The sequence below is a fragment of the Pipistrellus kuhlii genome, unplaced genomic scaffold (assembly GCF_014108245.1).
Source record: "Pipistrellus kuhlii isolate mPipKuh1 unplaced genomic scaffold, mPipKuh1.p scaffold_m20_p_1, whole genome shotgun sequence".
Classification (NCBI taxonomy): Eukaryota; Metazoa; Chordata; class Mammalia; order Chiroptera; family Vespertilionidae; genus Pipistrellus; species Pipistrellus kuhlii.
In genome coordinates, this window is record NW_023425404.1 from 140,229,836 (window position 1) to 140,242,959 (window position 13,124).

The window sequence follows — 13,124 nt, forward strand, 5'->3', positions numbered from 1 at the left end:
AGGGTGGGGAAAATAAACGATTTACAAGACAAGAAATGGTTTCTCCCTCAGAGGGCCGCTTATACAGATGCAGCTCCCTCTTTTCATTCTGCAGGGATAACATCACTGTTGCTCAGTTGGTATTAATTGCATAAAAAATGATTAGTTTACTAGTTTTGGACAGTCATGCGGTGATCAGGTTCCCCAGAAGCAAACCTTGAGCAAAAGGTTTGCTGCTAGTGATACACAAAAGGAGAAATTTGAGTCTGACTTCCATGCTATTTGAATTATATTGAGAGTTGGTAGAAAATCTTTTTTCCTCCCCAACTATTTTGGCACAGATGCATCTCAAAATATGTGTTTACAGCATTTTAAAGGGAATGCATTTTCAGGGAAATCTAGTCCATATGTTTCAGCGAGGGCTGCGCGGAAATCATCCAAATGTTGTTTCATTAGAGCTACATGTGGAAGCTGCCTCTTGAGCTTTGCACGTCGTCCTTACACTCTCCCCCGAAAAGCTGCAGGTCGGTTGCCACAACTAAACAAATCAAATTGCAAAAGGGTTGAGTTCCATTGGAAATGCGTCGCCTATTATTTTTGATTGGGTTCTGAGCTTGGCAGCGGCACCTTCCCTGTTCCTGCCTGCGGGGCAAAGTGAAAACAATTTGAGCACTGCATTTCCCAATGGGTTCATTGACATTTGAGAATACCGCAGCACAGACAGAATCAGCATGCCTGGCAGGTGAGTGATACTTCACATGACCTCTCAAAGTTACTTCCTCCCGGTTTGCAGAAGTTCCGAGCTCAGAGCAATGTTATATGGGTTGCAAAGCCAAAGTTAGGACATGCACCCGTGCGGGGATACAGACTGGGGGATTACCTATTTCTCTTGTGCCTCTTTAGGTGGAATGGTTGAAAAATGAAGACATCATTGACCCAGTTGAAGACCGGAATTTTTATATTACTATTGATCACAACCTCATCATCAAGCAGGCCCGCCTCTCAGACACCGCAAACTATACATGTGTCGCCAAAAACATCGTTGCCAAGAGGAAAAGCACAACGGCCACTGTCATCGTCTATGGTGAGTGAGCTTTTGGGGGTCTCGATCTAGTTCCTGTCAAGGTGCAGATCTCATCTTAATTGCCAAACATCAGATGAGAAGCCCCTTGGCAATCCCCACGGCCAGTCTCCTCCTGCTGCTCATGTAGGCAGTGAGGTTTCGCTGCTGCTTTGATGCCCATGGGAAGACTGGTCTTGGAAAGTCCTAGCCCTTTATCAGTCAGTTTATGAGAAAATGAAGGAAATCTACCTAACTGCCAGCTGCTTTCCTGAGCCCTCCTCTCTCCCTACCCTGGGCCACCAAGATATAGAGTAAATTTGGAGAGAAGAAGCTTAAAGCAGTTTGTTTCCTATTCTGTGAGCCTTGGCTCAGTCCAATGATTGCAAAACCCCAGGTAAACTGGAGCTGATATGCCCCCTACACATTAGAGCAATGTTAACGTCCTAAAACTTGCTTTACATGCTCCATCAGGGCATTCATAGTGAGGAGTATTTTCCAGAGTAGATCCCCAAGGTAAATAATGAGCAGAGTATAAGAGGGCAGGCTTCATAATCTCATCTATAATGATATCTCCCTCAAGCACCATACAAAAATCAGAGGCCAGGTGCATGAAGTTCATGCACAGTGGTGGGAGGGGTCCCTCAGCTTGGCCTGCATCCTCTCCTATCTGGAACCCCTCAAGGGATGGGGCCTAAACGGGACATCCCTCTTACAGTTTGGGACTGCTGGCTCCTAACTGCTTGCCTGCCTGCTGGCCTGATCACTGCCTAAACTGCTCCCCTGCCAGCCTCATGGCCCCCAACTGCCCTCTCCTGCTAGCCTAATTGCCCTTAACTGCCTCAGCCCCCACCACTATGGCTTTGTCCTGGAAGGAAGTCGGACTCTAGGAAGATATCCTGTCTCCCAGTCTAATGAGCATATTACTCTTTTATTAGAATAGACAAGTGTTCATGTCAATTACATAAACTAATTTCCAATTCAGTTGAATAGCTACTCAATTAGTAAAAAAACAAAAACAAAACAGCAATGTAAGATTTTATTTTTTTGACCTGGTTCAGTTGGTTACTCATTAAAACTGACGAAAAATCCTTAAAAGGTTGCAAAGTTTATATATGCTAAAGAAAAGTAATCAATCATCTGGTATTAAGACAAGACGGAATGATTGTATGCAGCTCCCATGTTTCAGATCCACTTACAGCCTTGGCATAAGGATGTAAACATTTATTATTTGAGATAAGCTGTCAAAAGTAATTTTTAGAGCTTGACTAGGTAAGGGAATGTATTTTGTTTTAAAAAGAACAATGGCCAAAGAAAAGAGAACACAATCCTATTGCTTTCCAGGGTAGGTGACTAAATGCTAGCAATTCATTTTTTTTTTTGGGGGGGGGAGGTGTTTGTTTTTTATCTCTGTGCTTAGATTCTTCAGTTCTGTGAAAAAACTTAGAATGATAAGAAGTATGTGGTCTCTTCTAGCTTTGAATTTTAGACTTTTTTTTATAACCCCTTGGGGAATAACTTTGTGTCAATGTGTTGTATGTCTTTTGTGTGTCTGTGTGTGCACGGACAAACATGTAATCCACATGTTATTGTTTGCCTCCTCCCAGTAAACGGTGGCTGGTCCACTTGGACAGAGTGGTCTGTGTGTAACAGCCGCTGTGGACGGGGGTATCAGAAACGCACGAGGACCTGCACCAACCCAGCACCCCTCAACGGCGGTGCCTTCTGCGAAGGGCAGAGCGTGCAGAAAATAGCCTGTACCACATTGTGCCCAGGTAAATAAGTGCGCTCTCATTCTAGATATCTCCTCCCATTCCAGAGATACATTTTAGGAAAACTACTCAAAGCCTATCCTTGACCTGCATGTGTCATAAACATTATTTAAATGCATCATCCCATTCAGTGCTTACATTGCTAGGAAATCAAATATTTCCCCCCAAAAGAATACTTAACTTTATTACCTAGCCATGAAAAATAATATAAAATGGGAGATTAAACACTCACCAACAGCATCCCTCTCTAAACAAAACTGCTGGAGCCAAGATTGCAGGTTCTATAATTCAAGAGATTTGAGCACCACTGAAAGCCACACATTTTAGAAAAACAACAACCCTTGATCTCCAGAAAACCATGGGAACTAATTGGAACTAAAATTCAGATAATGTTTAGACGGAAATATTTGATATTTGGTGTCAGTTTCTGGGCAAGAGCAAATAAAACATTTGGGCTGAATGAAAAGGAAGTCTAAGCTTTGTGACACATGAGCTAATGGATTTTGAAAATACAACGCAGTCAACACTTTATTACCTGTACAGGTTGGCCACCTGTTTTGTGAGTAATGTGCAGTAGTTCCTGTGCCCAGATTGCATCCCGCTGCCTCTGAGCATCTCTCTGTGCTATTTTATATTGTCACCTGCTCTTATCCCTAGGTAACTGATGCTAATAGCCGCTAAAACCAAAACTCTCTAAACTCTAATCAATAAGTTGAAAAGTTTAGCTAGAGTTATTTTGAAATAATCCATAAAGTTAGTGCACTTCATTGAGGTAGCAATTATATTGTTAATTTCATTGTTTAGATACAGTCTTTTGACTTTCCTTTATTTTGCCTGGTTTTTGTTTGGTTTATGTTTTAGTACAAACTTTTGGAGAGATGGGTTGAAGAAGTGAACTGAAATAAAAACATAATCTATATTTTATGTTCCTGTGTTGATTTCCAAATATCAAAATAGTAATCTACACTGAGCTATTTGAGAGCTTTTATTTATGGAACAAATTTTGACACCTAGCTAGGCTTATAATTTCAGGATTTTATTTTGTACTCTTCAATATTTTACCTAGGTGTTGACTCCCACAATGCACTGAGCATTTTGAGTTGAAATAGAAATGCGTGAGTGTGTAATTTGGGATGGTCAAGGTGGCTCTTTGGCCCCTTGAGCATGGCTCTTCCACAAAATACCACAGCCTGGAAGAGTCTATTTTGAAGAAGTGGCATTAGAAGAGTTAAAATTTTTAAAAATTGGCTCTCAAAAGAAATATCAATAGTTGTACCATTGATATTTGGCTCTGTTGACTAATGAGTTTGCTGACCACTGGTTTAGGTCAAAGCAATGCCTTTTCTTCAGATAGCTAGGAGCTGCTTATATAGGCAACTCTGTACCATTAAAGCATTAATGCTTTCATCATTTTTTCATGTGAGTATGTGTATATCTCTATACATATGCATAATATAGTTACACAATAATTTAAATATAAAATTATATAGTAAACTATTAAAATTGATATAATTTATATTAATATGCAGGTATAAGATGCTATGTATATTAGATGTTCAATAAATTTACTACATAATTTTTAAACCTAGGAATGGAAATTATTTTTAAAATAGAGATATCTCAGCTCATTATCATTGAAATTACTGCCAAAGCAGCCACCAAAATTTGGAATAGAGTCAATTCTAAATTACTGAATTATGGCAGAAAATTTGAAATGAATAAATATATTTTTAATAAAAATAGAAATGGATATATCATAAAATAATGGACTGGAATCATCAAATAAAAAAATGAAAAAAAATGTATTTTAAGAAAGCATTGAAGACATCAAGAAAACCAATTAGCCCAGATGAAAAAATAAATAAAAAGAGTAGGACATTGATAGATGATAGATAGATGATAGATAGATGATAGATGGATAGGTAGGTAGGTAGATAGATAGATAGATAGATAGATAGATATTGATGAATGATAAATGGATGGATAGACGAATGGATGGAAGAATAGGTACATAGAGAGATTTCTTCCCCCACTCTGTCAATCATTCTCCCACATGGATTTACTGCATTCCTCATATGACACTATGCATAAAGGAATTTGAGGTCCGAAAAGAAGCCCCCTAATTTTCAACACAAAATCCAGAAGTTAATTTAACCATTTGATAGAAAAAGCGGCACCACCATGACTTACTTTTATATAGCTTTGGTGACAATTCTGGTTCTGTGTGTCCCTTTATGTTCCCTTGCGTGGTCCCTGAGGAAACAGTCACACAGCTCACAGGGGAGTTCACAGAGCCCAGCAGATGTGTGCAGAGCACGCTCCACGTCCACAGCTGAAACAGATAGAGCACTCCACGGGGCATTTGTTTGCTTTATAGTTGAGCTCAGCTCCCCTCCCCTCTGCCCTCCAAAGCTCCTGTCCCTTTGACCTGACGCTGGGTTTTCTCTGTGGCAGTGGATGGCAGGTGGACCTCCTGGAGCAAGTGGTCTACCTGTGGGACGGAGTGCACACACTGGCGCAGGAGGGAGTGCACAGCGCCAGCCCCCAAGAACGGAGGCAAGGACTGCGATGGGCTGGTCTTGCAATCCAAGAACTGCACTGATGGGCTTTGCATGCAGAGTAAGTCTGTGTCGGCAAAGGGCACACTGAGATTTAACCGCTTGGAATCATTTGCAGGAAATATTAGAAACTAAAACTTATTTGAACAACAAAAACTTCAATAATACTATACTATTGGGTCGGCAAGTAAGTAATTGCGGATTTTTTAAAGAAAATCAAAGACAATTTTTTCATGGAACTAAATAACTTTATTCTGTAATGTATTGCCCATTTTGATCAATGACCTTTTGCCATCTTTCAGGCAGCATCATAATCCCACGTTCAAAAAACTTCTGGTTTTTATTAGCAAAAAACTGAATCAGGTACGATTTGACATCATCATCATTATTGAAATTTTTACCATTCAAGGAGTTTTGTAAAGATCGAAACAAAAAGTAATCAGATGGTGCAAGGTCAGGACTATATGGTGGATGTGGCAAAACATCCCAACCAAGCTCCATTAATTTTTGCCGAGTGACCAAAGATGTGTGTAGCCTTGCATTGTCATGATGGAATACAACACCTTTTCGATTTGTCAATTCGGGCCGCTTTTCTTCAACTGCATTGTTTAATTTCATTAGTTGTTCAATGTAGACATCAGAATTGATCATTCGGTTGGGTGGTAAGAGTTCAAAGTAGACAATTCCTTTGTAATCCCACCAAACTGATAACAAAACCTTCTTTTGATGAATATCAGCTTTTGATGTTGTTTGAGTTGGTTCACCTGGCCTGCTCCACGATCTTTTCCGCTTGATATTGTTGTAAACAACCCATTTTTCATCGCCAGTTATCAGTCGTTTTAAAAATGGATCATTTTCATTACGTTTCTTTAGCAAATCGCAGCTGCTAATGCGTTGCGTTAACTGTGATTCTTTCAGTTCGTGAGGAACCCATGTATCGAGTTTTTGAACATAGCCAAGTTGTTTTAAGTGATTTTCAATGCATGTATGTGATACATGAAGCTTCTCTGCAATCTCACATGTTGTACTGTGACAGTCCGAATTGATTATTGCTTTGATTAGGGCGTCATCAACTTCAACTGGACAACCAGAGCGTTTTTCATCTTTGAGTGAAAAATCACCAGAACGAAATTTGGCAAACCAATTTTGACACTGCCGTTCTTTTAAGGCTTCGTCACCATAAACAGCACATAACTTTTTATGAGCTTGCGATGCGTTTTTCCCTTTGTGGAAATAAAAAATCAAAATATGACGAAAATGTTCCTTTTGATTTTCCATTTTTCAACGAACGCCAAACGAAAACTACAAAACAGATCAAAAAACTTTTTTTACTGATTAACAGCTGAATAGCCAACTATCAAATAACAAAATGTGTTTTACATTTTTACTACGTCTGCAAACCTAAAAATTCAACTGAAGCCATATATGTGTGAAACCCGCAATTACTTACTTGCCGACCCAATAGTTACCTTCCCAAATTGAAAAGGGTAGACTCCCAGGAACCAAAAGGAATAACTGTGTCCAGTTAACAAGCGACAAAGTGTGATTTGCTCACATGGCCATACAGGGGCTGCCATTCTGTCCAGACCCAGGAACCACTACTGGGTGGTGTAAGTGCGCACAAAAGGGCACCCTAACCTCCTCACAGAGTCACGTGACTTCCAACAAATAAGCTATTTATTCCTAACCCATGGCTGTGACTGAACAAAGGTCCCTGGGATATGTAATATATATAAAGGCAGGAAATATTTCTGCAGATAGATTAACCAATTTACACATACTTAATGGGAACATCTCACAGCTCCTTAAAAATGCTGGGTTTTGTTAGGAATTATGGTTTTTGAAAGGAAATTATGTTAATAAAACATCAGTTTTAAAATCGGCATAGAAGATTGGCTTACGGATACTATGAGTGCTTTAAGCTAAATAGCCCCCATTTCTCATGCTTCATTCCTTAGGTTTTCTTAATGAGATGGGTGTTTGATTTCCATACCTACAAAGTCTTACCTTTTTATTAAGGAGCCTTTAGATAGACAAAATGTATCACTTCTTTCATGACCATGAATCAAGATACGATGATTTGTTCTGCATTTACACCCATACAGAGGAATAGATCAAACAATGTGATATCTTTATATCTCAAACTAAAGGAAGGCAAATGTTGACATTTCTTAGAATACATTACAAATTACAGACAGAATCAAAACAACCAAATATATCTGTATAGAAGTTTTTATGAATAAAATATTTTATTTTTTTACCATTTTTATGACATCCTGTTTACCTTCCAGAATCTATACACACAGGGACCTTTTAAAAAGAAACCTTACTTAAAATAGAAGTATGTCATTATGTTGCTGACACAGAATAAAAATCCAATAGGCCTCTTATTTCTCTGTCTATGGTAGGTTACATTCTTTGAAAATGGGCTGCTGCTGAATGTAAAAAGTACAGCTTCTGGTTATGATTTGGGGGCTGCATCTCACTAAGTTTGTACCCGAAATGAGGAAGGAAAGTAACACAGCTGTTTTACTAACCATTTATCCAGACATGCAGGCTTCGTTCCTCTAGGCCTGGTTTGAGTGAGGATTAAAATAAAAAACATATGTCACACGAGTTCTTCTTGTAGCATTTTAATGATTTACTATTCTTCCTTTAGTGTTTGACAAACTGATTCATGTGATCAAACACAGCAAAAATTGTGGTTGTTCTCTCTCTCTCTCTCCCTCTCTCTCTCTCTCTCTCTCTCTCTCTCTGTCTGTCTCTCTCCCCCCTCCCTCCCTCCTTCCCTCCCTTCTTTCCTCCTTCTCTCCCTGACTCAATATTATATTTCAACTCTGGGCGATTTAATTGCCTGCTGCTTCCACTGTGCATATTTAAAATTTCCCAATGCAACCTATTTAACAAGAATTACAAAGCCGCAAGATGGAACACTGGGCCTTTTATTAGTTATACAAAATGGCACATTCTAAATTATGACATTTTTCAGATACAAACATGAAATATTCTAATTAATACTTTCAGGACATAGCATTCCCTTAACACCTAGTTTATTTCTTCCAGCATTAATGGAATTGTTTCTTATTATTGGATACTTGCCAATAATGATGGCATGAAGTGTGTATGTAAATAAGGAAAGGGAACAAAACTACAAGAGAGGGGTTTTTTTTTGTTGATGTTGTTTGTTTCTGTTTATTTATTTTTTTTATCAAATCTCTTATTAGACTGAATCACTTGGGTGTTTGGATTAAAATCAGTTAAAAATCTATTTTCTTTTACAATTCCACTTTGCTATAGTAACAGCCCCTATTAAGTCAATAGACTCTTTTTCATCTGCCCTCTATGTCTGCTGTAGTGCAACAGAGAATTGTAGTCTGTATTATTGATTTTCTCCCTGATAAAAAGCACAGAGATATTGCTGCTCTGTGTAATTATAATATTTTATAGTGAAAGCTATAGTTTCTGTTTACCAGTAAAGTGGGTGTTTCTGACATAACATTGTTGCCAAAGTCTTGCAAAGAATTATTATTGCTCTTCACCTTTCCTTTGGAAAACAAAAGGCTTTCCAATAGTGAAAGTACTAAGCTTGCAGGAAGGACAAGCCTGCATTAGGAAAAAGAATGGAGTAGTAAAGATAGACAGAAAGTTGCAGTTAACACTTAGGAATTATCGTTTAGTGTTTATTTACTTCAGGGGAATTAATATCTTCAATGTAGTAATAAATAGTTCTTCATCAGAATTGCAATATTATCTCAAAATAAAGCTAGCCTGTTTTCCATGGAACCAAGTATGCACTACAACCTCTGAATTCACTTGAAACTGTCAAATATAGATGAGCTTCTGGGTAGGGCAAATTCAGAATTCATAATGGATGTCCGTAGAGTTCAGAGTGACCTAGAGAACATAGTGTAGTATATTTAAAAAGCCAAAGTGATAGTTAAAAGCAATACAATGTGGAATATATAGAAAATATCACAATGCTTGTTCACTAATTTGTTCAAGACAGTTGTATTCAGATACATTGCTTCATTATGTATCTTCCTTATTATAAAATTGCAAACACCTTTAACTCATATATGTAGAAATCTTGGATAACATATTAAAACCTAAAAGATATACACACATATGGTATATGTGCATGTGTGTGTGTGTGTGTGTGTGTGTGTGTGTGTGTGTGTTGGAGGGAAGGGGTGAGAGAGGGAAGGAGAGAGAGAGGGATGAAGGAAAGAGAAATGGAAGGAGGAAAGAGAAGGGGGGAAGAGAAAGAGAGAGAGAGAGAGAGAGAGAGAGAGAGAGAGAGAGAGAGAGAGAGAGAGAGAGAGAGAGAATGAGAATGAATCAAATTCAAAAGAAAGACGGGATGCTTCAAGTGCCAGAAATGAAGTAGGAACTAAAAGCTAGGGAGGTAATGTTCTGAGTAGACACAGGAATAACCAAGAGGGGCCTTGAACATGAATGTAGGACATGTATGTGGGGTTGGGAGTTGGGGTTTTAGCTTTGGCACAGAGGCAGAAACCCTGAATTTGTAAGAGCCTGAGGACAGGAGTTGAAAGCAAGAATCCTGAATAAAGCTGGGTTTCAGAAATGGCAGTTCCTTCCATGAAAGATAACTAAAAAATATTCTACCCACCAACCTAGGGAAGCCACAGGAAAATTCATGGTAGGGAAAAGAAAAATAAATAAAACCTATAGTAAAACCACAGTCCTACACCCAGCTTTGGAATTGAGTCTAAGTACAGAAAACAAAAAAATAAAAGATGTGTAATCTGCATATTTGGTAAAATTGCAGATATTATTGATTTTATAGTGGAAGGAAAGGAGGCAGGGAGAGAGAGAGAGAGAAAGAGAGAGAGAGAGAGAGAGAGAGAGAGAGAGAGAGAGAGAGATCAATAATGAGAGAGAATCATTGATTGGCTGCCTCCAGCATGCCCCACACTGGGGATCAAACCTGCAACTGGGGTATGTGACCTGACCAGATATCTAACTGTGACCTCCTGGTTCATAGGTTGATGCTCAACCACTGAGCCATGCTGGCTGAGCACACAGCAAGCCATTCTTTAGAGTTCTTTCCACAACCCAGGTGCATTGGTCTATGATAAAAATAGCTCATTCTGGAAAATGAGCCTATAATACAAAGTTTCATATCACCCAAGGGAACAGTCTACTTAAAGGAGAGTCAGAAACATAATGTATAGGTGAGTTAGCACTCTCATAACATGGATTCATAGGGCAATCTGGATGAGAGTATAAAATAAGTAAAAATAAAAACTGCATTTTAAAAGGAATATAAGCACAAATGAAAGAATAGAATATTTAGAAAAGAAATCAGATGGAAAGTGTACAATTATAAATATGATTAAAAGTTACAACTCAATAGATTAAAAATCAGATTTAATTAGAGAAAACTTTAGATAAAGTTAGAAAGAAAATTAGTAAAATGAAATGTAGAGCTCATGAAACTTCTCAGAATACAGGGTGGGAATATAGTAAATGATTACATAAAAGGAAGGCTAAAACCTATGGAGCAGAAAATGAGGATAATCACAATTTACTATGCAAGGGCGCAAAATTGAAAATATTGTGGAACAATTAAGAGGGCTTGATTGGCTTCTATAGATAGTGTGTCAGCCAGCAGACTAACAGATCCCAGGTTCGATTCTGGTCAAGGGCAATGCCTGGGTTGCAGGCTGGATCCCCAGTAGCGGGCATGCAGGAGGCAACTGATCAATGATTCTCTCTCATCCTTGATGTCTCTCTCTCTCTCTCTCCCTCTCCTTTCCTCTCTTAAATCAATAAAAAATAAAAAAGAGGGATTACTACTCAAAAACTCTCACTAGTAAATTACCAAACTATAAAAACTGATTACTTTTAAAAAGAGAGAAACTAATAAAGGGGCAGTTGAAAATAAGATGAAATTAAATTAATGACAATAGTAGCACAGAATATGGGAAGATGTGACTGAGTTACAATTTTCTAATTCTATATCTTGTTCAAGGAAAGAACAATAACACTACCTACATTAGACTTTATAGATAAGAACAACTACATACATAAAAATTGAATGCATAAATTCAAAGTAAGATTTTTAAGGGCAGAGCAGGAACAATAAAGAAAGAACAAAAAATGTGGTAAATGAAAACAATAAATGAGATGGTATACATCAGGGATCATCATATATCAGGGATAATAATGTAAATGAATTCAATTCACCTGTTAAAGGAAATTCAAAATTGTAGTAGGAAAATAATCCAGTTTTATACTATTTATGAGAGGAATAATCGAATTGTTGTATAATTACAGAGAAAGACTGACAGTTAAGAAGTGGAACTTATAATAGAGTTCAAACTTTATTTTCAAATGTCCAATTAATGGTTTTGACTAACTATTGGACCATTCCTAATTTAATTTCATTTCCCATTGTGCTTAAGTAATACATTTTAAAGATGTTCTTTGCTTGCAGTTTTAATTTAGACTTTTTTGATTTATAGTTCTTAGAATATTTAATTTTCCATTGGATATTTAATCAAAAGTTTTCTAAATTGTTTACCTGGCTATTAGTTGTTTGTGTAAGAAGTCTTAGAAATCAGGTGTTTCCTCAACACAATTTAAAGTTTTAAAAGGATTTGAGGTTTACTTACAAAATTATATAGTATGTTAAAGATGTAATATTGCCAAATGTTAGCAAATGTGCATTAAAATATGATTTCTTGTATTTTATTAATGGGAATACAATTTTTTACCATTATTTGGGGACAATATGAATTAAGAGCTTTAAAAGTGCTCATAGCACTTGGCCCAATAATTCTACTTCAATGAATAAAATGTCACTAATATAAATACCTAAAAAGATATGTGCCAAATATGTAATAGTCCTTGTATTTTACTGTAAAAAAAATTAAAAATCTGAAAGTCCAATATTAGAGTACTGGTTGAGTAACAAAAGCTACTCCTATAAGTTGGAATATCATAGAGCCACTAAAATATGTATATATGCTGGTTGAATAAAAAAAGTATAATATAGATTTGTAGACACATTTCATCATAAGTATCTAAAAGTAAGCTTTAGAAAAAGATGAATGAAATCTAGGCATTTATGCTTGTGAGATTATAATTGATTATTTTTCTTTTTCTGTATGCACTTTATTCACCATATTCTTTATTTTTCATATTTCATTATGTTTATAACTATAAATGACTTTTTGAAAAACAGATGTTGAGGGTATTTTGAAACAACTGCATATCTTTTAAGCAGAGTCTCAGGGTTTGAAATGTAGCAAAATCACTGATGCGACCTGGGAATTTGGTCACATTGATTCAAATTAGATTAGATTTAAATTAAATTACCAAAAAATTTATTTGCACAAAATACTTGCATAAAGCTTTCCTTGTATAAAACCCTAGGTGACAACAGTTACTTATAGCCAGTAAATCAAGTGCATATATAAAAGGAATTTGAAGACATGGGGATTTGGAACTGAATTATAGTTTTGCATTATTTCCCAGTTGCCTATTTTATACACTTACAAACACACTTATCCTTAAACTCTTTGATAAATTGGATTCATTATGTGAAGCTGTGTAATTTCATTTGTGAAACAAGGTCATGGTCTTTATGCAATTTCAGAAGCTTGACTAAGGTTTTCAGGTCATTCATACACATTAGTTGATATTGAAGTATAATATATATCATGTATCTGTTACTCTAGATATATAGTTATTGGCCTGAAAAAGTAATTCCTACACTGGAGATACTGC

At 37.0% G+C, this 13,124-nt stretch overlaps 1 protein-coding gene across 2 annotated transcripts in view; it reads left to right on the forward strand.

The window, feature by feature from the left end:
- The window catches only part of UNC5C (unc-5 netrin receptor C), a 370,938-nt gene that overhangs the window by 291,042 nt on the left and 66,772 nt on the right, over positions 1-13,124 (forward strand). For both annotated transcript variants that reach the window (XM_045570659.1, XM_045570666.1), the window contains exons 5-7: positions 883-1,063; positions 2,647-2,814; positions 5,266-5,430. In XM_045570659.1, the coding sequence (XP_045426615.1) occupies positions 883-1,063; positions 2,647-2,814; positions 5,266-5,430 (514 nt within the window). The remainder of the gene's footprint in view (positions 1-882; positions 1,064-2,646; positions 2,815-5,265; positions 5,431-13,124) is intronic.